Source organism: Drosophila obscura, unplaced genomic scaffold, assembly GCF_018151105.1.
Source record: "Drosophila obscura isolate BZ-5 IFL unplaced genomic scaffold, ASM1815110v1 contig_1, whole genome shotgun sequence".
Taxonomy (NCBI): Eukaryota; Metazoa; Arthropoda; class Insecta; order Diptera; family Drosophilidae; genus Drosophila; species Drosophila obscura.
Window position 1 is genome coordinate 3,968,421 of NW_024542679.1, and position 24,754 is coordinate 3,993,174.

A 24,754-nucleotide genomic window follows, 5' to 3' on the forward strand; every position below is an offset into this window, starting at 1 on the left:
CAGAGGAGCAAAAAAGCCAAAAGAAGGAAAGCAGAAGAAGAGCATGGAATGAAAGAGCTACTATGTATCTTCCCACCTGCTAGCATGTGTATAAATATTTTTTCCTATTACGAATTTCCTATTCCTGTTTGCATAAAACTAATTTGTTTAGTACAACTAATCATTTTCCATCAAATCATGAAAGATTCCTCCTCTTCTGCCGTCTTCCACAGCCTTCATTCAACTCCAAACACAACTCCATTCAATTCTTTCATTCGATTCGCATTTCAAATTTGTTTGTTTGTTTGTTTTGTTGGCTTGGGCGAATAATTTGCAGAAATTAATTTTATGCAAACATGCCGCCAAATAAGACGACATGACAATTTAATTGGACGCGACATGTGGCCAGCGTTTCCACTTCGAATTGGAAGCCAAAGGCAAGTGGCAGTGGCAGTGGCAACAAGCGCGGCGCCTGCGCAACTGCCAATCGATGGAGAAACCGCACAAAAAACCAACAAAAATTTCTGTTAATTTGGCACTCGCGTGAGTTGTTCTGTAACCGCCCTCGCACCCGCTGCTTGGTGCCATGGCATGGCAATCCATCGACAGATCGAATACCCATTTAAATTTTGAATGGACCTGCACTTGTGTCTCGTTTCGTTTCGATTCGATTCGAGTAAGTATGTGACCCACTCTCTATGTGGCCTTTTGATAGACTCCACAGCTGTACGACTATGTAGTATGATTTCCCCCATATACAGAGTACATATCTCTCTTTTATAGGAACGCCTGTGGCAAAACTGCTGTTTCGGCTTATGTTTCTTTTAAAGAGCAATTAAGTAATAAAGCAATTTCATGTTCCTTTGTTTTGCCGGGGCTTCGATTATTTTGCGGCCGCCGCTGCCGCCGCCTCGCGCTGTTCTTTGACTCACTTAAGAGGTTTTATATTTATTTATTTTTCGGTGGGCGTTTAATTGAATTGCTGGTATGGTGTGGTATGGTATGGTATGGTCTCTCATGGTGTTGCCTGTGTGGGCAATGCATTGTAAATCTCTATAGTTACACAGATCCCACCGCTCAGATACTATATTCGCTCGGGGAGACTCTTACGAGTATATGTATATTTTTTTTCAATTTGTCTGGCTCTTGTAAATGTCGCCGCTGCTGCCTGTCGCCTGCCTTTGAGCATGACGGATCGTTGGGGTCGTCAAAGGGGTTAAGAGTTGAATGTCCCTCCAGAGGAGTCATATGTGTGTTTTTTTTTTTGGATGGTTATTGCTATTTTTTCCATCACACGAGTACGTTATCGTGACTAATTGTGGCATTTTTCTAGCTAAATGCCAAAATATGTTCGTTTAGCTTATTAATAATTTTTTCGGCTATTTTGTTATTTGTTTTTGTTGGCCAATTAATTTTGAGTGGTTTATTTATGGGTGTTTTTCTGCAAGTCAAATATATTATCGCAGCAATTGATAATGTTTGAAGAAATTTACTTAAAGAGGCAACGGTGGTTAGATAATTATGAATATTGCTTTGCGAAAAACACTTGACGAAGATTTCTTTGGAATTTTGTAGGAATTTTCCAATTTTTTATTCAATGTACAGCCATGTGATTAATAATAAGGACACTTGGCCATGCTTCAGAAAATGCTCTATAAAATTACTATTTTCGGGAATTTTGCGGTGATCTTAATTTTTATTAGTAGATTTATGTTTGCACTCCATAAAAAAAAGGTAAAAAACCCAAGTATAATGGTGAAAAATATAATAAAAAAATTTGGTTCGGTGCGTCATTGACTTTTGGCTGTGCGAAATAATAGGGACACCGAAATAAAACATGTTATATTTCGTAAAAACAGCATGTTTCCAAGAGGTGTTTGGTCTTAAACTATTGATTGTAATTAGCTTTTGTAATTTTAGATATAAAAACATCCATAAAACAAAGTTTAGATATTAGGGATGGGAAGGGATGTGCTTAAAAGTACCCAGATACCCATGGACATGAAAAAGTCCACAAAAATGGATTTTCGTTACGGAATATTTGCCGAAACATTGACGTTTTCCAAGGAAAGTAATGATAATGCAATAAAACATACTACTTAGGAGGAAACACGAGAAAAAAAATCAAAAATATTCCGAATTCTGGAGAAAAATGTGATGAGATTCGTGAGGCAAGACACATTTAAAAATTCTTATAATTAAAAAAAAAATATTCTATGGAGGCAAACCCTTCTAAAATATGAATAATACTTGAAGCTAACAATCTAAAGTCCAAGAAACCCCAAAAAGTTCCGTGTCTATTGAATAGGGATATACCAAAGATGATGATGGTCGCTGCGGACCATGAACCATGGCACCCCCATACCATAATTTATGTTTAATAGTTTTAAGTTCTTCAAATTTGTGTTTATTGGTCTTCGCACATGCTGAGCTATCAATCAAAGTAGAAAACATGACATTTTCTCTTATTCGACCAGAGGATGCTGTGCTATTAGTTCTCAGGCCCATGGTTCATGGTCCGCAGCGACCATCATCATCTTTGGTATATCCCTATTCAATAGACACGGAACTTTTTGGGGTTTCTTGGACTTTAGATTGTTAGCTTCAAGTATTATTCATATTTTAGAAGGGTTTGCCTCCATAGAATATTTTTTTTTTAATTATAAGAATTTTTAAATGTGTCTTGCCTCACGAATCTCATCACATTTTTCTCCAGAATTCGGAATATTTTTGATTTTTTTTCTCGTGTTTCCTCCTAAGTAGTATGTTTTATTGCATTATCATTACTTTCCTTGGAAAACGTCAATGTTTCGGCAAATATTCCGTAACGAAAATCCATTTTTGTGGACTTTTTCATGTCCATGGGTATCTGGGTACTTTTAAGCACATCCCTTCCCATCCCTAATATCTAAACTTTGTTTTATGGATGTTTTTATATCTAAAATTACAAAAGCTAATTACAATCAATAGTTTAAGACCAAACACCTCTTGGAAACATGCTGTTTTTACGAAATATAACATGTTTTGTTTCGGTGTCCCTATTATTTCGCACAGCCAAAAGTCAATGACGCACCGAACCAAATTTTTTATTATTTTTTTCACCATTATACTTGGGTTTTTTACTTTTTATTTATGGAGTGCAAACATAAATCTACTAATAAAAATTAAGATCACCGCAAAATTCCAGAAAATAGTCATTTTATAGAGCATTTTCTGAAGCATGGCCAAGTGTCCTTATTATTAATCACATGACTGTATATCAGTTTGAAAGAACGTAAACCTGTTGTAATTTCCTAAATTTCTTTTTTTTAAAGTATGTACATAATAATGAATTCTTTTTGATGCTGATTTGATTTCACTTACCTTCTACATCTTAGAACTATGACCATTACAATAGCACCTATAAGAGCCGATATGATTGAAACTATGATTAGGGTGAATGCCCATCCAAGTTCGCCAGCTTTATCTGCAAATAAAGAGCAGAGAATAAACGTAGTTATATAAGTATCTTGTATCCGTATGTAGGTTGTTTGTGTATTAAAAAAAACTGGATGATCAGATGGGGGGCTTCAACAGTGGATGTAATTTTTTTATGATTATGCATTATTTTATGGCGCGATGGCGATAAAGATGATGAATTCATAAAAAGTTATGAATATGAATAGGAGTGTATACCCATACATACATATGTATGCAGGTGTTTGTGTGTGTGTGTGTTGGGAGTTGGAACTATTGAGAATAAACAGACAACAGAAAGACGAAAGTCTAGGGGCAACTCTTCGAAATTCGTGAGTAAAGTCAATTAGGCCATTTCATATAGTACCCATAAAACTATGGATCCATGGATATGGATTCGAGACTTCAAATTTAAGCTGGAAAGCGGTTCGGTTCTTCTTCGGTTCAACTCCTCAGTACCCACATACTCGTCGTACACTTGCATCGGTAAGTACGTGTATCTGTATCTACGATTATATGGTGCCTGCTGGAACATTTAACGATGCAAAATTAATTACAAACTTTATTATCTTAACAACTTGCGGCTGACGTTGAGTCTCGCTGTTTCTGTTGCTGTCGCTGTCTGCGTCGACGTTGCTGCCCCCGTTGCTGGGTGATTTCGAATATTTATGGCGGCAGTTAAATGAGGCAAGCGCAACGGGAGCAAAAGAGGGTTAAGGATGACTATGGGGGCAGAGGTGGCGGCGCTACAAGGTCTTTCCACATGCGGCGCGTTGCAGGCAGCCTGGCATGGCGGCTGCGTATTTGACCCTTTTTTGCGCCTAGAGAGAGAGAAGACCGTTATCTACAAGTGGGGATCTCCGCTCTCTTTGGGTCTGAGGGGGTGATTGTGGGAGGCAAAAGGTTAAATTCAGCAAACAGAAATCAACACGCATATAAATATTTCAGTCACCCTTTGGCCTTTCCACGCCTTTTTCTTCAGCGATGCTTTATATCTTTTTGATAGAAGCCGAAAGAGGCGTAATTTAAATTGGAATATACTTGTATAATATGAAAAATATTTGTAGATTTTATGCTCTTTCTAGATTGAGTTTATGTGGATTTATTTTTAGTTATTATTATGTTTAAGAAAAATTTATTAAATTCAATTGGAATTCGTTAAGCAAACAGATGAGTAGAAGGAATCTCTCGAAGAGCATCACAATGGCATTCTAGCAAAAAGAATTTAATTTACCCTGCGCTACCAACTGATGAATGGACTGCAAACTTCTTGGACTGCCTTTCTACTCCCTCCCTCCTTTGACCTCATTCACGCTGACACTCCACCAGCCCCCCAGCACCCATTCAGCGTTTGTTATCTCATTGTCAGTTGCTTAAATATTTATGCTGCTGCTGCTGTTGCTGCTGTCGGTGCTATAATGAAAGCAAACGCCATTATGTTTTAGCCCACCCTATCTCAATCCCTATCACTCTTTCCTTTCACTTCTTCCAGCTTTTTCTTTAGCATCTTTCGTTGTTTCTCCCCCACTCTTTCATTGTTTTTGGAGTAATAATTCAATTGGCCAAAAAACGTACGCAGGGCAGCCACGAGGCAAACTCCCGACGCAAACTGGAAACTGCGTAAAGTCTTTGGAAACTGTGTAATTAATAAACCCCCCACCCCCAACCCTCGAACACCCAACCAACTCTTCAGAATATGGGGAGCGAGTGAAAAGCAATTTTCGCTTGAATTGAGGATGTGGGCGTGGTCAGCAGGAAACGCGTTAATAAGCGGCGCCTCACAAAGTGTTAAACAAAAAACATAAAAAAAACACAAGATGAAATGAGAAATAACGAGGAAGCGGACAGCTCCAGTTGTTAATTGAAGTAACAAGAGGGAAAACAAGAGACCAGGCCCCAAAGAGAGATCTTCGACACGAAGAGAAACAAAGCAAACAAAAAGAGCAATCAAAAAGAGAGTGAGAACATTTGACGGCTAGAAAAGAACCACACCATGTCTCTCTCTCTCTCTCTCTTTTATTTCTGTGTATGTGTGAACTCATCTGCATAGCAAACACCTTTTGATGCTGCTAATTAATTATAAAAGAAGTAACTAAGGAGTAAGAGAACTTTTTAAGGGTAATTAAAATCTAAATATATATTCAACTAAAAACAGACTACAACCATTGCCATTGCAACCAAAATACAATGTTCAATGTTTGTGTCAAGTTATGGCCCTGTTCTGTTGCATGCAACATCTGCATTCCAGCCTTATACAGCCAGAGAGAATTTCCCTTCTGTTTCTGCCTGTCCTGTCGGATGCTGTCAGTGCTCTTGTGGATCTGTGAATGTAATTCCCTAAAAGACTCGTAAATATAGCTGAAAACAGCATCAGAACGGGGGGGAGACACATCTCACATCTCAGAGTTTCCTGCGCCACTCCACTCCGATGGGGGCTTCATGCGGCGGCGACTCTTCAAGTATTCAAGTATGCAACAGGTGTGCGCTTGCCCTGCGCTGCTGCTCTACGCAATCCGAGGGGCACAGCGATGCACTCATTCAGGTATTTATTAGCAGACTCCACCATTGACTGATCTATTTGAAGCGGGCTTTCGGCTTACGGCCCTAATTGGCTACTCATTAAAATAATTTTCGTGCAACGTGCAACTGCCACACTGGACAATGGACATGCCGTACCAAAGCTGTAATGCTACAAGCTTTTTTTTTGTGTGTTTTTTTTTTGGCACAGCGCATAAGGTTTTGCTTTATTTTTTTTTTGTAGGTTTTTCTTGGAACTTTTAGGACTTGACACGGAGCAGAACTATTCTTCAGCTGTGCAGCTGTTTTCCATGGAACTGCAGCATGTTGCTGCAGCACCTCCTGCTGTTCCGGCTGCCGAAAGATACATCCATCAGATACAAATGAGGGGGCCGGCGGACCGCAGATGGATGCTCTCTGTGGCTGCTCTGTGTTTCTGTGGCTCTCCGTCTGTCAGCAATTGTAATAATCGATCTGCATGGCAGAGAGATGATTGATGATGTCTCGCTGCCCCCCATCGATGGGGGTTAACAGGCTTGTATTTCTGTATCGTTGTACGTATCTCGAATGCCGAAAGCCATGCGACATAATTTCAAGCACATTATCGCATAATGCATTCGTTTTCGTTTTCTATATGCAAATTTCGACACCACCTGCCACCTAATGTGCCGCCAGCCTGTGCCCCTGCTGCCATACACCGTTTGTAAATCATTAAAATTGGCAACAACCCACATTTGGAGGCGGCTGCCTCCTGGCACTGCAGCTGCAGCACCAGCAGCAGCACAGACAAAAACTGTCGCAGAGTTTTCCCATTTTGCATTTATTTTTTCCTGTTTTAATTGCCTGCCCCGTGAAAAATTCCGCTCAAACGAAACAGAAACTGAAACAGGCGGCTGTAACATTATCTAACATCGCGTATCGCATATCGCGGGTTTTGTGAATGGAGGGTGAATGGAGGCGTGGCACTGGGGCCGCCGGTTGGGCGGCTTGGGGGGCTGTGCCGCATTTCGTGCCGAAATAAAAAGCCATCGACTGCCCAAAGTACGACTCAATTAACAGTCCACACAATTAAATTAAATGGCGATCGCATTTGTGTGTGTGTTTGTGCTACCAAATTGAGCAATTAAGAAATGATTTAGCGACAGTTTTGGGCAGCATTAACCCTGTCCGATAGGCGCACTTTTAATTGAATTTCAGGTACAAGGCAAACATTTAGCTTAAGAGATGGCTTATGGCAGTGAAAACAGGGGCTTAAAGATCTCAAAGTTTCACCGAAGAAACATTTTCGGCATACGATTTTGAAAATCGCTCTAAAAATGCTTCAGTGAAAAAACTCCTCTTTTCACAATAATTGCATCCCTGTAAGTCACCATTTCTTTACTTTCTCTGGTATCATGTGCTTTTCCTCTGTTTTAATTCCTTCCTTAATTTGTTTTGCTATAATTCTAATTTTATTTTTCTACGTTTCTTATGTTCCTATGACAAACAAATTTGGAGTGAAAAACACCCTCGCCCCTTGGAGGAAATTCTCTATGCGTTTTCCTAAATTACCAAACAATTGTTTATTTTTTCTCTTTTTCTGGGGCTCTCTGGTGGTGCGGTGAAATTAAGTCATTAACTGAATGAAAACTGGGAATAAACAAACGGCTAATGACAGCCAATGGTCGGTCGGTGGCAACAGTAGCAGGTTTCGGTTTCTCTCACCTGCCAAAAAGGTAACAAAAAACCCCCGCCCGAGGGAGGGTAATTTTCCAACAAGAGCGACGTGGAGTAACGTGTGGTATTGACCACAAATTAACAGTTGTAACAATCGTCGTCTCCCTCCGCCCCTTTACTGTGCTGCTAGACAACGCCGAATGTTGCCCATAAAAAATGTAACCAGAGGCGGCAGCAGCAGCGGCAGCAGCAGCGGCAGAGGCAGAGGCAGTGGCAGCATTCAGAGAGGTCTGCAGTGCGTAATTACGGTGCACATTACACAGATGCACACGTACACACATACACAGAGCTCGAGAGTCGCATTTGCACTTAATTGTGGCGCTTAATTAGACCAAAAAGGTGCACAACAGAGAGAACACAGAGGGAGAGAGAGGAGCCACAGGAGCCATGGCCCAAAAACCAGACCCCAGACAATGCCCCAAAGCAAATGCTTTTGCTGCTGCTGGCTGAAGAGGAGACTCTCGTGTGTGTCGTGTCTGTTTGAAGAGTGTTGCAACATGCAACATTCAATTCAAAATGTACCCGTAAGAGTATTTACATGATATCCCACTCTGCTGCTGCTGCTTCTGCTCCTCCACTTTCATTCCACATTTGACAACTCAATTTTCCGTTTAATTGTTTTTTGTTTGCAATTCGCATTTCGCCCGCTAATGATGCCCCACACACTCCTTATCCCTTTTGATGCCCCCCAGAGCGTTGCACTTCCCCCCCCAATTAAGTGGAGGTATCCGAAAAAAAAGAAAAAAACCTGAAAATTTGCCAAAAACTCTGAGAAATTTCATGTGAAATTCCATTCGAGAACTGAACTTCTGTTGAAAATTTTCGGCATATGTCGCATCTTTTTGCGCGCATTCCCCCCAATCCACAATCCCACATTTCTGTATCTGTATCTTGTATCTGGTGGCGCCGCCGCTGGGGGTCCTGCTCCTCACTGATGCTGTCGCTGCGGCTACGGCTGCGGCTGCGCCTTTGGCTTTGCCTTCAATTTAATTTTTATTTCATTTTCGCTGACAATTTTGCAGCCGTTGACCAACCAAAATAAAAAAAATGCATTAAAAAAGGAAAGAGCGAAGCTTGAGATACTCTTGGATATACATATTATCAATATGATAGAGACATACAGATATAGTCCCATGATCTAGATAAAATTGATGTAAAGTTAAAGTATAAATATTTTGGTTGCTGATTTTTGAGTTTTGTGATTGGCATTTGAGCTTTACTTTACTTTACTTTACTCTGATTCATTCTTTGCCTTGCAGTCCATGGATACCCTCCTTCAAAGGGTATCCACCATTTTCCCAGTGCGTTTTTGTTAACGACTTTCAGAGACCTGAACTTCGGACGCATGTTGCACTTTGTTGTTGTTCCTGTTGTTGTTCATTTGATTATCGCCACTGTCGGCATGTAATTTATTATATTGGCTTGAAAACCCAAACCGATCTGTCGCTGTGGCCTGGCCCGGACTGGCCCTCTTTTTTATGGCTTTAACCTTTTGCCAACCGCCGCGTTGCTGACATTATTTAATTTGTCATTTAATTTTTGTGCGTTTATTTTTTTTGCAACATTCGGTTGCTTTCTTTCTTTCTTGCTGTCATTCTGTATGTTTTGAGGAGGGGGCCTTATGTTAACTGTTCTTTATTGTTACGGCCATATGTTGGCCTCGCGAAAATTTGTACGAAAGTTTTGTAATGGAATATTTGTTATATGTGGGGATTCCTCTTTTGATGGTTTGACTTTTGGCCCACATCTGCTGCTACTTCCTTATAAAGCATACACAGGGTTTCAATTGGGTTTTTTGCAGGGGTTAAAGGTGTCAAGAGATCGATAACGGATTGAGCGAACTTTCACCAAAAGAAAGATATAAGAATGGAGTTATGTACATGGCTTCAATGATCTTTGGGATAAGTTAAGTATCCGATAAGAATCCGCATAAATATTCGAAGAAATTTGTAAAATATATTCAGTATTTTCAACATATAATTTTTTAATTTTTCATGTAATTTTTCCCCAAAATTTCCTGTACTTTAATTCTTGCTTTAAGTCGCAACTCCCGTGGGGTGAATTCCCTGGGGGTTTTCCTGGGATTCTTTTTCACTTAAAAAATCTGCCAACTTGTGCAGAGAGTTTGCCAAGTTTTTTATGCCTGCGACTTTGATTACTCCACGATTTCTTTTGCTGGCGCTGCTATTGCAAATGGGAGCTGCCTCCAAATGGTGCTCCCTGGTGCCTGCTGCTGTTGTGGCTGTCTGTTTGGCAGCAATCGCAGATACAGCAGATACATATTGGCATAATGCCATTAAATGACGTTGACTTCTTGGCAAAGTAGAAGCCAAAATCTGTTGAGTGTCAGGAGAGGCGGCAGAATAAATTCAATTATGCAAAAGAGCAAGAAAATTCAATTTACCAACTGGAGGGGAAGCCGAAGCAGATCCCAGCAGACAGCAGAAAGAGAATGTGGGAGCACTACCCCCACCCCTCCCCTACCCATTTCCTTTGCTAGACAGTGCGTAGAATTAATGTAATGTCAACTGAAATTATTATTTATTTGTTTGCGACACGAGAGTAATAAAGTTTTGTGCTCCCACAATAGAAACATTGATTAATTGCTGAAAACAATTAGTGAAGTAACAGTAACACGCTTTACGCATTCGAGGGGGGAAACTACTAGTGATAGATGATGACTACCCTGGGCATGACTAGGGTTACCACATAAATTAGGCATAAGCCGAAAAAGATAGCGATCGCAGAAGCCGAGAACAGAGTGGGAATTCTCTTTAAAAAATAAATAAAAAGAAATGAATACAAAAAATCTCCATAATAGTTATCATTTTTAATAGGAAGCCAAGCCAGCCGCGGCGTTTTTAATTCTCATTTAATATGCAAAAGTCTTTGCCAGAATGTGTATGAGATTTCCATTCCAATAATCGCCCATGCTATGCCGTGCCATGCCACATCCCGCGCCTCAGCAAATGTCTCAATTATGGGGCCACAAAACAGCTGCAGCTCTTGGAATTTGCATAACAATGCCAACAAATTATCTACTAAACATTCAAGTAATTATATCTGTGGGAATTATGCATATTTCTAAGATATTTCATGCCACAGCAGAGTGGCATCTCACCGTCTGCGGCTCATTTAATGTTTGAAAAACGTCTTAATTGAATTTCGGAATTTGGAATTTCTTTGGAAAGCCAGACCAGATAGAAACCTTTTAGCGATTCAATTCAGGGCCTATTCTCATCCACAAATTGAAATATTTAAATGTCATGTGGCATGGCAGCGGGGCCCATTGGAAGAAGGTGACAACAGTTTTTTTTTTTTATATGCCACATGGCACACGATTTTTCAGGTCAGGTCAGATCCCCGTCGCTACGTTTTCTTGATCTTTATCTATGGGTTCGTTCGTTCGTTTGCTCCCCAAAATGTTGCCCTTTTGCTCATTAGGTTTATCACACAACAAAATTTCACCTTCACTTCGGTTTGTTGCAAGCAAAAGGACTTTAGAATGGGAGACTACAGGTAATATTTGAGTATCTCTGTATCTATTGCCGCCGCAGCAGGTAAATAAAGTTTCAGTTTCAGTTCCTGTTTACGAGTTTTCGAGTTTTTTTTTTTCTTTTTTCTTTTAGTGCCACATGATAAATGTTGTCGCCCTGTCGTTTGTTCTGTAATTCTCAGGTGTTTTTGTGTTGTCGCTTCGTAAAAAGAATTTCAGTTTCTTAAGGGGCATGAAATCAGTGGCAAGAGGCATACATTTCAATGATTTCTTTATTCAAATGCGATTCACAATTAATCAAAGTTAATTCTGACTTTTTTGACTATATATTCCCCCAAGGGACTTTACATTAGTTTCTGTTGAAAAGTTGGTCTCTGATTAATTGAGTTTATTTTTAAGTACAAATTTCATTAAGTTTTCCTTGAAGATTTTCCCACTTTTGCAACATTCAAATGGAACCATTCGATAGGAACAAAAACTTTGGCATTCGAATGACAAATGGAAACCGCAAGAAAAGAGAGGAAGGAAACCCATAGGAATGCGTGTGCCATTTCACAGGAAAAAGGGGGCTAAAAAGGCCCGAGGGACTGGAGACTGGCTGGAGGGCTGGATGGAGGCGTGTCAGAGTACATATTTTACAATATTTATTGCTTAGGCGAACAGCAACTTTTTGCCTGAAAAGTTGAATTTTAATTAGTTTTTGTTGATTTGCCGCATTTCGCATTTCCATGGAAAAACTTCTGCGCCGCACAAATATATAAATCTTTTGTGTGTGTGGGCCACGCCTACTTCTACCGCCTTCATTCTAATTTGTATGTCGCGAACTTAATGGGCTGAAAGTCAATTAGGCTGAACACTTGGGACTCCGAAACGAACAGAATTTCGGTTCTAATTCAAATTTTTGTAGATTTAATGAAGCGCAAATCAAAATTTGAATATCAGCTACGGTATACAGATAGATATATGTTTTGGATGCCATGTTAATTGGTGCAGAAAGCTGTTTTTTTTATTGTTTAAAAAAAAAATATATTTTTTATGAGGCACCCAAAAGCTTAAACCCCAAGAAATCTGAATGTTTTATTTATGAGCCCTAGAATTGAAGAATATTTTTGGATTGCCATTTGGGAAATGTATAAAATTCTTGTTCAAGGTACACGCCCACTCGAGTCACAAGCACCAAATGGAAAATGTTTGTTTCTCTTCGTTGATTATTTATATGGGACATTAGGTTAATCTGATGGATACACCATTCATACGGCGTAGTATATCGGTACATAAATATATTCTAGAAATTCTTTTAATAGTTTTTCGGTAAAGGGATTTGGGGTTGGGTTTGAGGTGTGTGTTTCGTTTCGTTTGGTTTATGGGAATGAAATATTGGAATTTTGTTGATGATATTTGCTAGGAATTAAATAGTTTTCATTTCTATCAAAAACTATTTTTCCCCCTATATTCGAATGTTAAATGTTATCCAAAAACCTAATCTGATTTTTCTACAGCAAACTTTTCCCCTACTTCTCGCAATCTCCTACTTATCTCTCAAGCAACTGTCTCTGGAGTTCTTTCGTATCTAATGGGAGACTTCTTCCGTGTATCTACTTTCCCATAAAGAAAAAACAGAACTGTTGACACACACACAAAATAAAACTCCGTAAATAAATAAAACTCGGTAAGCTGAAAGTCAAGTCAAAGTCAAATGCCTAAATGCCATAGTAAAAGACAATTAAACAAACAAGAGAGGGCATCGTAAAATTTGTAGAGAGAGAAGAAATAAACAGAGACATTTTACTGTTTTACCGTTGATCCATATCTCGCCTCGACGTTCAGTCCAAATGCATTGCCTATGCAGCGCCCATGCAAATGCAAAATGTAACCAAAGGACAGTGGGAGAATGGGGGAACGCGAGAATGAGATATCAGAGCACGATCGAGGCAACGGTTACACACGAGTCTTATCTGCATTCGTCATCTCTTTAATCAAAATTTAAACAGTAAAAACAGGCTACGATGTCTCATAAAATAGAAAAACAGAAAACAAATACCAAAAAAAAAAACTAGAAAAAGAAATACAGTATGGAGGAGGGCTGACCAGGTAGGGGCATCGTAAAAACATATTTGAAATTAAATTAGTTAAACATTTAGGTGTTAAGAGTAAACAAACAAACAGTGGGGCCACAGCCACAGTGCGATTGAGAGGGGAGTGAGGACACAGGAGCGGAATTGCCGTCGTTGTCGTTGTCTCTGTCATTGCTGTCGTTTTCAGTTCATAAAAATGTTTTTTATGATCTTTGACCAGACAAAAAAACCCTCGCCCGCCTGCGTCCCCTTCCACGAGAATAAAGTCTTAATGAATAGGAAGCGGCTGGAGGTTGCCTCCCTCAACCTCCTGGCAACTACCACCTGTTGGCAGGAGTTTGGGAAAATTGTTTTCCCGCACGATTCAAACGATTCAGGCCACGATTGTTAGAGAGAAATGGCCTTCTCCGGAGTGCATTTTATTGTAATTTATAATTTGATTGCCTGATCTTTGGGGTTTACGAATGGAAATACTTACTGGGGGAATGATCGTGTGCTGGAATGGCAGGCAGCTCGATTTCACCCACATCTTAATTTAATTTGCTTTCCACTTGAATGTCAGTCCGAGTGCGGGAGTGCGGTTGTTGGAGGAGTACTAGTTAGAGCCACTAAAGGGATAGTTTAGGAACTGCATTCGGATGGCAAATGGAGACCTGCATGATGCATGAGCCAATCATTAAAGTTGGAAGCTAATTAAATTTCCTTCGAATAGAGGAATAGAGTTTTGGGCCTTTGGGGCTAGAATGTGGCTGTAAAATAAAGTAATAAATTTCTCCTTAATTTCATATTCGGCCACCCACTTAAACCATTCCATTCCACTCCATTCCTCCATCCCATCGCATTGCACTGACCTCGAAAGACCACTCAACCAACAGCACAGCATTGCCCCACACAGAATTTTCCTGGGTAAATTTAATACTTGCTGACGCGCATAATTATCCGCGCGCATGGTTTTTCAATTAGACGAAATTTATATGCATTTCGTCTCATTAGTAAATTTGGAAATTTTCACTTGATTTTCACACTAAAAATATCCATACACACGCCCCCAAAACAGCATTTTGTCGTCGTCTCAATGCGAAATTTCATAAGTTTTTCAGTAAGTTTTTTTTCTCACCCCCGCGCCCATTTGCTAATGAGGCGAAAAAATTGATTTTTTTTTTTAAATGCGGGAATTGTGGTGGCTGCTGTTTATGTTTTGTGGCATGAAAACTGAGTCTACAATTTCCTTTGATGTCTATGCGTCCCTCCCCCACTGAAGAAGAGACAATGTTTGTCTGCTGCTGACGTTTGCTGCCTCCTTCTTTGATCTTCTTGTGGCAGGCACAGCATAGCCCCAAAGGCAGACACAGACTGGGAGTCGGATATCGTTTCAAAAAATAATTAGTAAACGAATGAAACGAAATTAAACAACATAAATTGTGATTAAAAGAGTGCCAACTATTTTAATCAGCATTTCAGCAATTCCATTAGTTATTCCCCCTTTGAGGCCCGCATCTTCTGATGAGTCTTTGTGTGTGGTCTTCCCAGTGAGATAGAGGGCGACAGGGGGAGATATCCCCCTATGGCAGGGATCGCCTTGCCTTAATTGATTAAAAAAAGGGCACAGAGAATCCAAAGATGAGGAGGAACGACGGACGATGCTGCTGGGCACAATAAAAATGCAAGCAAAATGTAAACAAAAGTTAAAAATATTATGGAAAATATCCCACACACAAACAGAAAACAACAGGGTGAGAGAGGGGGAAATCATAATTCTGTTGCACTTTTCTGTCGATCTTTTTGTTTATCTTTTTACCACATAAAAAGCCAGAAAAAAAACGTTGGAAACGAAGCAGAAATTATGGTAAATTCCATGAAAATAAGCAAATAAGTTTTCTCACTTCTCCTGTGCTCCCCTTTTAAACGGGCGGGAAGCGGGAGGGAATGCTGTATGTTTTGTTTGCCTTTTTATGTGCTTCAGGCCACAGTGCGTTTTGCTGCTGCTGCAACAATTACACGAGTCACAGAGCACACAAAAACAGCAGAAAAACAGAGGATAAGAATAAGAAAAATCTAGAAAAAAATACTCGAAGAATGCACACACCATCCACTCATTTCCGCTCACAGATTTGAATATTTCTAAATGCGAAAAAAAACGGAATCACATTGCTTGCGGTTTTAGCATAAATTTCATAATCATAATCTTCAGATTAGTCATGTATATCATGGTGCTAACGAGGCATGAGTCCCCATGGAATCCCCATGAGTCAACGGTCAGCGAAGGCGATGATAAACGAAGCGGAAAATGTGGGAAATAGGCTTGAAAGAAGATGAAGATTGATCGAAATATAAAAAGATTGCTGAAACTGTGATGGAATACTGAAAGGAAATTATTCAAGCAATGAGTAGTCGCAGATGGTTTTAGAATATAAAACTATTTCCCAATGTTTTGTAACATTTCAAATGATTTACAGAGATTTTTTCGTCTAAGTTACAATTCTTTAAATCCTTTAAAAATATTCTTGAACGTCCTCCCACTTTTATTAGAAATAAAAAGCATCATATGCAAAATAAATTATAGGAAAATATTATATGGAAACACACATAACTTTTCAAATGGCATTTAGCGTAGCATAAATCTGGCTATAAATAATTTCATCTACGAATCTGGAAGTATTTATGGTGTAACCAGGACAATGCGGGAAGCGAGGAGTTCCTTTCTGTTCGAAGAATCAGCAAGTTAAATAAATTTATTTGAATTTATTCCGCCACAACAATAAAAATATCTCAAAATAGGCAGCGGCAGAACGGAAGGAAGTAGCCCCCTGCCAATGCCACTGCCACCGCCTTTGAGCGCCCTCGAACAGCAGCTGCTTTTGTGGCACTGACTGACTAGGGCTTTTCCTCTCTCTCGATTGTTCCCCTGGATATACTCGTATTTGTTGATGCAATAAAACATTCATTCAACAGCCGTACAGCCGCACAAAAGTCAAACACGAGTCCTTTTTTTTGGGTCTTCGAGACCTTTCATTTTTATTGTGGACATTGTGTGTGCCACAAATTGTTGTAAATATTTGCAGAATATAGAAATTGTTACCCTTTATATTCTGCCATTATGGGGTGTTTGGAGGGTGTAATATAGCGGGGTGTGAGGGGTGCGGATGTGGGAGCATAAATTATACAAAATATGTTGTTGAAATTATCAGGCGGTTAACTTAATCCCACGGCCATAAGCCAAAGAAATATGCGAGCGATACGTGGCGAGTGGCTAAACGAGGGCTTTGGGGATAAACATGGAGAAAGGCCCATACAAACAGGGCGGAGTATTACATCTTATTATTGAAATGGTTCTTTAGTTTGGAATGAGAGAGTCTTTAATGGGGGGATGGCTCATCGGGGATATGCTTGATCTCTTGAGATGTGAGACTTTGCCTTTCATCTTTCGGTCATAATTCGATTTTAGAGAACGACTTTTTCAGGGAGATTTATAACATATCTGTAACAAATTTTGACTTATCCCAAAATCTGAAATTATACATTACTATACAAAACTGCCAAAAATGATATTAGCTACTACACCAATAGCTAAACGGAGCGCTCGGACACTTTTCCGCTGGGAGTTGACAAAGAGAATCTACGTAGATGATGAGATTCTCTTTGTTAACTCTTTTTCTCTCTCTCACTCTGTCTCTCTGATTCATTCCCTGTTTTATTTATAAATGTCTCTATTTGGACACCTTTCGAACGTATTCCCCAGTCCAAATATCCAATATTCTATGGTCAGGCCCCTAACGAGCTCTCTGGAGCTCCCATTCCCAACCAAAACTACGATTCATAATAAAGACATTTAGGCGGGGGTCCAATATCTGGTATGTATTTTCTGTGAGTTTTTTTTTGTCCGTTTCTGTTTTTTTCTGTTCTGTTGGAATTGGCAGAGAGCGTGGCGTGGGGGAATTATATTTCCCAGAAATGTGTCGCTTGAAACCTCTTTTTCTACCGCTCTGGCCTGGCATTTTGTGTTGTCGAATTTTGCATGCCATTTGATTAATTGCCATGCAAATTATGGTGTAAATATAATAACATTTTATTCAGCTGTCAATTGTGTGGAAGAGAGCCGAGAAAACGAAACGAAACAAAGCAAGGCCTAGACATGGGCACGACATGCAAAAACTCAATTTAGAGCCACAGACAGAACCAGAGGTAGAGCCAGCCGCAGAGCCCCCAACCCAAACCCCTGAGATGAAGCGAAGTGAATGGCAATTCGCTGCAGTCTCCAGGAGGCACGACTTTTTCCTGCCCCATTCTGCGGCTGTTGCGCATTCGAGGGTATCTCCAGAGCCGAATCGAACCGCAAAACAAAGCAGCTCCGGTGCTAAGCTCCACAAAATTAAGACATTAGTCAAATTTTTTGTGCTAAAACTTTTTCACAGAGAGCTTGGCAGCGGCTAATCCCTTTGCCAAAAGGGGCAGCAGCCCGCAGGTACTTCCATGGAAGAGAGTCCAGTTCCCTGTCCAGTGGAGTGGCGAGTGTTGCAAATTAGTTGACACGTCGTTTTGGGGCACACACAAATACATGCACACACACACAGTAAAACAGGAAACATCCACAGCAGACATTTGGCGCGACAAACAGACGCCTCTCTGGACGGGTAGAGTCGGCATGAATAAAGTCATTTCCATTCCATTCCTGGATTCCATATGATGCATGCCGCACTATGCCCCCCTTTAACCACACACCCCACTCTCTTGGTGCTCCGCTCTCTGCTCTATAATTAGCCTCTAATAACGCAAGGGGCACCCATCGCCAGGCCTGAACCGAACCTGGGGTTTCGTTTTGGAGCTCTCTGCGCTCTGCTTTTGGCCCGCAGTTCGTTTTTTCTTCTTCTTCTTTTCCTTCTACTATGACTATAATGACTTCCAATTTGCCCTGAAAAGCGATTCCTGGAAATCAAATATTGGCAAACGGCTAAATGCCATGCCATATCCCACACATCCCCCGTGAACCCACGAAAGAGTGAGCCCCCCTCCACACCATACCATGTGGATTCCATATATATGTATGTATGTCTGATGGTCGATGAATGAATGGAGGGATGGTTGGATGGTGGCTCCAAGCGGTCATTTGGCATTCACTTTGTGTTTTATTATTACTTGATTTTGGAGACGGGTTGTTGGGGGATTATGCGGTGACGTTCTAGAGAGGTTTTCCCATGGAAAGTTGGTAAAATTTGCATTTTAAGAAAGTAAATGAAGTAAGTTTTTAATGAGAGAAGGTTTTTCCTTGAATATCCTTGCGTTTTCTTAGCGCTTCAAAGGATCTAATAAAAGGGTGCTTTGGAACGTCTCTCTCTTCCATGTTCAATGAGAAACAATTGAGAATTGGTTTGGGCTTCTTTGTTATGGAAATTTCTATCATTTTCTTCTATTATTTCTTCTATTTTACGTTCAAAAGATCTCTGGAAATCTCACTCTGAACACTCACGCTTTCAATAAGAGATGATTGACAATCAATTTCCCTACGTTTTTTTACTTACTAACTTACGATTCTATTAAGAAACAATAACCGTTTGGTTTTTGGTTAAATTTTCTTTCCTGTATATCTTAATTTCATCAATTAAAAGAAAGAAAGAAATCGCCCTCTAAAATTAATTTCTAATAAAAGGGCAGACCTTTTCCATATATTTCCTTCCGTTTTTCTCCAATCCTACCAGCACGTACTTGCCTTGGTTCTCAGATAAATTAAAGAGTTCCCTGATTCTCCGACTCTCTTTGGCAGAGCATCCCGTATCGTATCTGGCATCGCTTCTGCCTGCAACACGCCCACTGCTTTATATTTTCATAACTTTTCCTCATCTAAGGAGACGCCTTCGCCTCGGCGACTCCTCAGCGACTGGGGACAGGGGCGGGGGGTTTCCTTTTACAAGCGCAGAGACAAATGACTGCCGATGTGGCAGGGCGATAGTGCAGCAGGAGGAGGAGACATACATATATCTGGAAGGGGAACCAACGCCTAAGAGCTGCCACAAAGAGTTATGTGCAGAAATTAAATTTGCAAATGCTGAAAAGGGAACGGGGAAGAGGGAACGGGGGTTAAGGGCGCTCCCTGCTCTGCCGAAAAGCAATCGCGAGGCATGCAACACACGCCCCAAAACATCAGTTTGATAAATTGATATCAGCGATCGATGCACACACGAGGATGTTGTGCCCCCAAAGATTATTGTCTTTTTTAATTGAAAAAAAAAAAAACGTTTAAAGGGGAATCCAACCGCTCGCTCCTTTCCACTTACCTATCGAACCATCCAATGAGTAGGCATTCCGCTGCCATGCCCACGTGCATAGATCACAGGTGGTCAAACCATCAGCGGCTACGCTTTCATCCAGAAACGGAGGACGCGGCGGTGGCGGCACAAAATGTCCATTCCACAGTCCATTCTCGCTGGCATCGAACGCCAGCGGCGAGTCGAAGGTGTCCACCTCGATGGCATTGGCCCACCAGTCGTCATCTAAGGGATTGTATCCAAAACCACCACCAGAGATGGATCCAACTCCGTCCGGCTCTGGCGTTGGTGGCATTGGTGGTGCTGGCAGTTGGCTCTCCGCCAGCGAATCCAAACGGGAGTTGGGGAACACGGAGCGCATCGTTGTGGTGCCAGCAGCAGCATCCTGGTAAATGTCCGCGCCGCCAGCAGCGGGCAGACGTTGAAACATTTTCTATGCCTCAAACGAAGAGAAGACGGACGATGCCTCAAACGGATCTCATCGATCGCTCTGCGCCACACTCTGCAAATGGGAATGAGAAAATCAAACCAAAAATTATTAATAAATATTGGCAAATATTGTCAAATTTGTTGGCCCCAAAAAGAAAAACCTGCTGCTGCTGGTGCTGCTGGGGCAACTTTAACTCTTTTTTTGAAAGTTGTTTTGCCTCCACATTGCTGGTGGTGGAATATCCTTATATGTATATCATATACCCGACCTCATAAACTATGGACACCCCCTACCATAAGACCTATGCTGTATGCACTATAAACGATACGGGTTCCACCCCAATTAATAATTCCACAATAAAGACTTTAAATTGCCCCGCGATCAACATTGTTTGGGGCGTGGCGTACAGATGGCTATACATATCCCCATGGGTGAGGTGGTGACTATGCAAACAGAGTCGCCTTTGGGTGGAGACAGGTTTTCCCCAAAAAGTTAGCCCTCCCCTCTTGCCACGCCACGCGTCTACACACATTAATCACCCCCCAAAAAAGAAAAGCCACAAGGCGGGTGCATGGTTGACACTAATGAAGTTTCCTAACAAGATTACAGAAATATGATAAAAAAATTTTTTTTAAAATATAGAAAGAGTAAAAAATGCAAGAAATAAATCAGCATTAAATGAGCAACCCAACATTCGAGGCTGCTCCTGTGCTTGCAATTTTGTTTACATTACGGCTCGAATGCGATAAGCGAGGCAATGAATGCTAAAGAGCAACAACAATATTTCGTAAGTCGCAATTTGGTCCGCCCTCTCCCTCTGCTTGACCAATTCGATCGTGTCACCTACGCTCGCACGGCAATGCTCTCTCTCGCTCTCTATGCAGTTCGCACCTCTCAGCAGGAACAACAACAACAAGGCGACGACATGTAATGACATGCCTTGCCTACGCAGCATTGGGGGCTTTTGTCTTCAAAATCTGTAACTTTCCTCTCTCTCTCTCTATGGAGATAAAGCCATGCACGTTTTTGCAGAGAAGCTCTTGTATGAAAGCTGCCCATAGTGCGACTCTTGCTCTCAGGCAATGCTTATCTGCAAATAGGAAGCAAATGAACTAACTAACTAACGGTACCCTTACTTTGCTGCGTTTGCATTTACTTCTTTCTGTACCTCTTGCACGCTGAATACCCTTCCTGTACTGTGCAAAACTCCCACATATAAATCAACATTAAATGAGGCACTGTCCGAGTACTGACCAAAATACTTGCGTTTGTAGTTCAATGGGTCAGCATTACAGCGCTGGAAAAAAAAAGTGAAACTCTAACGTCAGACAAATGGGCTAATCAAAGATACGGCCATCGGCAGCAGACCCACAGATCATCTAAACAGAAATTATATATCTTTTCATTGTGATTTATAAGCCGGCAATTACAACCTCTGATCGCCTGATCGCCCATTATGCAAAAAAAGAGAAGAAAAAAAATCCATTCAAACAATGAAAACTTTGAAAGAAAATAGTGAATAAATATGAGGAAAAAAAGAAATACCGAAATACTGAAATACCGAAATCATTTATCATAATCATTGTGATTGATTCGTTGAGAAAAAAAATCAAAAATATCACAAGTGAATGAACGAATAATAACAACAATAATTTTTATGATATACGAGTACGAGTACCGAGAGTATCGTTTCAAAAGGCCGACGGACCGGACCAGACTTGACTGAATCGGACCGCTGCCACAGATTCAGATTCGCGCTCATCAGGCGTATAAACGGGGCAACAATTGTTTGGGTTTTGTTGTTGTATCACGTCTTTAGCTCACGTTTTGCTCCATTGAATCACTCACTCATTCGGCGGCTGTGAGTACCTTCTGGCCACCAGCATGATCAAGAAATTGTTTTATTCGGCCACTGACCGAACGAAGTAGCAAGCAATTGAACAGCCCACAGACCCCACACCGTAGCGAATACGAATTGTAGGAGGGGCAAAAGGGTCTCGCAGGGGTTGAATATCGCAAATATATACATATATAAGCATAGTATTCGTACCCTAGGTCTCTGTTGCGGTCAATGCGTTTGAAACTTTCGAATATTATCAATCATGCAGACATTTTTACGCCCGATTTGTTGTCATGAGACCTTTAAGCAGTTCTCCTTTTTTTCTGTTTTCCAGTTTTTGCATTTGTATGATTTAATGCACGAATTGTGTTCCAGATGTTTGTTGTTTTTTTTTTTTTTTTGGGCAGCAAAACTCTAAAATTAGAAACAACATCAAAGCAAATTGTTTTCAAGAACTCCCCAAAGAGACAGACAGAAAGAGAGTGGGTTATGGGAGAGCTCATTCGGGGAACAGAACTGTTTATTGGGGAGTCCGGAGAGTCTCTGGAGATGATGAATCTTTATGAAGCACATCTTTACGATGGGGTGTAATTTTTGGGCGAAAAGTGATTATACGCTTTGTTTTCTATCGAATTTGAAGCCATGTCTGATTTTTACTTTTTCTAGTATTTCGTATTATTTTGTATGGCATTTCTTGTGGTTTGTTTTCTCTGTTTATAGTATTTTTCTGGTATTTATCTAGAATTAATTGATCATTTTTAAGCGTACTTTCTATTGTGCATTTTCCTTCCTCTATCCGTACTTTATCTGATTCCAGTTCCATTTCTCACTGTAATCCTTTTATAATCTCTGCAACATTTCCTTGATTAAGTTGTTTCCTTTTCGTTTATAAATAACTATTTCTCATACCATATTTATTTTTATCACATGTGTTTTTTGGCCACCTTTCATATTAATCACGCCGCATGAGCCATGCTTTCAGCAGACAATGGAGCCATATTATGCTGCTGCCCCATCATCTTGGGGATCTTAAGGCCATCTCCTCGACCTGCGGCAATAAAAGAAGAGATTTTGTTTGTTCCTTTTTTTATGTTTTTTGTTCAACGGTTGACCAAGTTTTCACTTTTTTTTGGTTTGCGTTGGTAATGCGCGTTGGTTGTGCGTTAGTCAAGTGGCTTAATTTATATTTATACGAGTATGGAACACACATTCGCACAGAGCCAGCCCAGCCAACAAAGACACGAACATTAAGCGTACGAAACTGGCGAACTTGTGGAAGAGTTATGACTCTGACCCACAACAGGCCACCAGAAACTGTGCCTCAAGACTGTGCCACAGACAGTCTGCGGAATGAGACTGGCAGACTGGAGACGGCAGACTGGCGGAATGGAAACTGGAACTTGGACTCTGGCCATAATAACAATTTAGGCTTGTTTCCCGTCTCGGGCGGCAATTTTTCACATTAATTACAAATTACAGATTTATTAGGTATGAGACTCGCACAGCCCCTACGCCACGCCCTCTCTCTCTCTAGATCGCTATGTTCTCTGGGTCCATGAACAAGTCAACATGTTGCACAGCTTCCCCTGAACCTGTCTGCAAATGAAATTCCAGACTACTCTACGCAGCAGCAGCAGCAGCCGAGAGCAGAGGGAAAAAATGGAACTAAAAACGTTGGCTTAAATATTAATGAGTGTTGTAATTTGTTGCATTGTAATAAATTAATTTTATGCGCCGCCGCAGCACACTCGTGAGAGTGCACCCATTTGCATATACACTCGTACTCGTATGAGAGTGCCACAAAGCACTTGCAACATTGCCGACGAAGCTGCAGTCCAAGTTCTGGCCACACGCTACACACACACACACACAGGAGTGCCTGCTGCATGCAGCAGACACTTGAAACGTACTTGCCACTCGGACTGATTATAGTCAATTCGTTGAATTGGACCACCAAGTGGCCAGTCGGTAGGTTGGTCGGTCGGTTTGTCCGCTCATTCGCTCGAAACCAGCGTCCGTCCTGCCACAACTCGAAGTCATCATCAGCCGGCTTTTAGCCGCTCTGAGCCTCGCCTCTGAGCCCAAGAGCCGCTCTTAGCCGCCGGAGTCAGTGAGCTGTTGCGGCAAGCGGCCAGTCATCGTCCAGCGGTGTCTTGGACAGGCACTAACCAATACTTGCATCAGAGGCACAGTGGTCTGGGTGTGGACTATTTTGGATTGAGTATACTAGAAGACAGTTTAAAAGTGGCTTACGGACATATCCGTATGAGGTGCTAATCTTTAAATTTAAATTAAAAATCGAACTGCAATTATCAGTACAAAAAATATATATATCTGAAGAATGACACATATCAAAATGTTTGACAAAAATTCGAAACCAGTATTCAAATCCTGATATGGAAAGGAAAAGGAAGCATATTAGTGGGAAAACAAAGAAGAACGATATCTGCCTTACCATCCGTTGCCTTCCTTCCAACCGGCAGGGTGAGACTCAGGGTGATTATCCATCTCGGTTTATTCCATGTACTTCCCTAAGCAAGTTCCAGGAATTGTTCTCTGTCCAGAGAAGGAAATCCTCTACATGGACCAATGCACGGCGGAAAGTCTCACGTCGACGTTCGTCCATGGCCTTGTAAATCAGCATTCCGACCATGTATGGGGCCAAGATTACCAATGTTTTGCGCCACATTCGGAAATCGGAATTTTCAAAGTCAAAATATTTGTGTGTCAGCCACCAGTCAAAATACTGAAGCTGTGAGGAGAATTTCTATGCTAGGATTCAAACATGACGTTTGTCTTTCAGGCCTACTGATGATGACCCCTAACCCCCCAAGTAATTTCCCTAATCCCTGTATAATATTGTACGCCCCGTGAACCACTGTTTCTCTGTGCGACAATTGAGCGACAATCCGAACTTGAATGGCGCATCGCATGAGGCATGAGGCGCGTCTGGCTCTAGTGCTGCCGCCACCACTACCAATACCA

At 41.0% G+C, this 24,754-nt stretch overlaps 1 protein-coding gene across 3 annotated transcripts in view; it reads right to left on the reverse strand.

The window, feature by feature from the left end:
• Window positions 1-3,323: 3,323 nt before the first annotated feature.
• LOC111071597 overlaps window positions 3,324-24,754 on the reverse strand; it is a 66,008-nt gene continuing 44,577 nt past the window's right edge. For all 3 annotated transcript variants that reach the window (XM_041595057.1, XM_041595055.1, XM_041595058.1), the window contains 2 exons: window positions 19,509-20,001; window positions 3,324-3,445 (listed from right to left, as the gene is read on the reverse strand). In XM_041595057.1, coding sequence (XP_041450991.1) covers window positions 3,339-3,445; window positions 19,509-19,929 — 528 coding nt within the window. In that variant the 5' untranslated portion in view covers window positions 19,930-20,001 and the 3' untranslated portion in view covers window positions 3,324-3,338. The remainder of the gene's footprint in view (window positions 3,446-19,508; window positions 20,002-24,754) is intronic.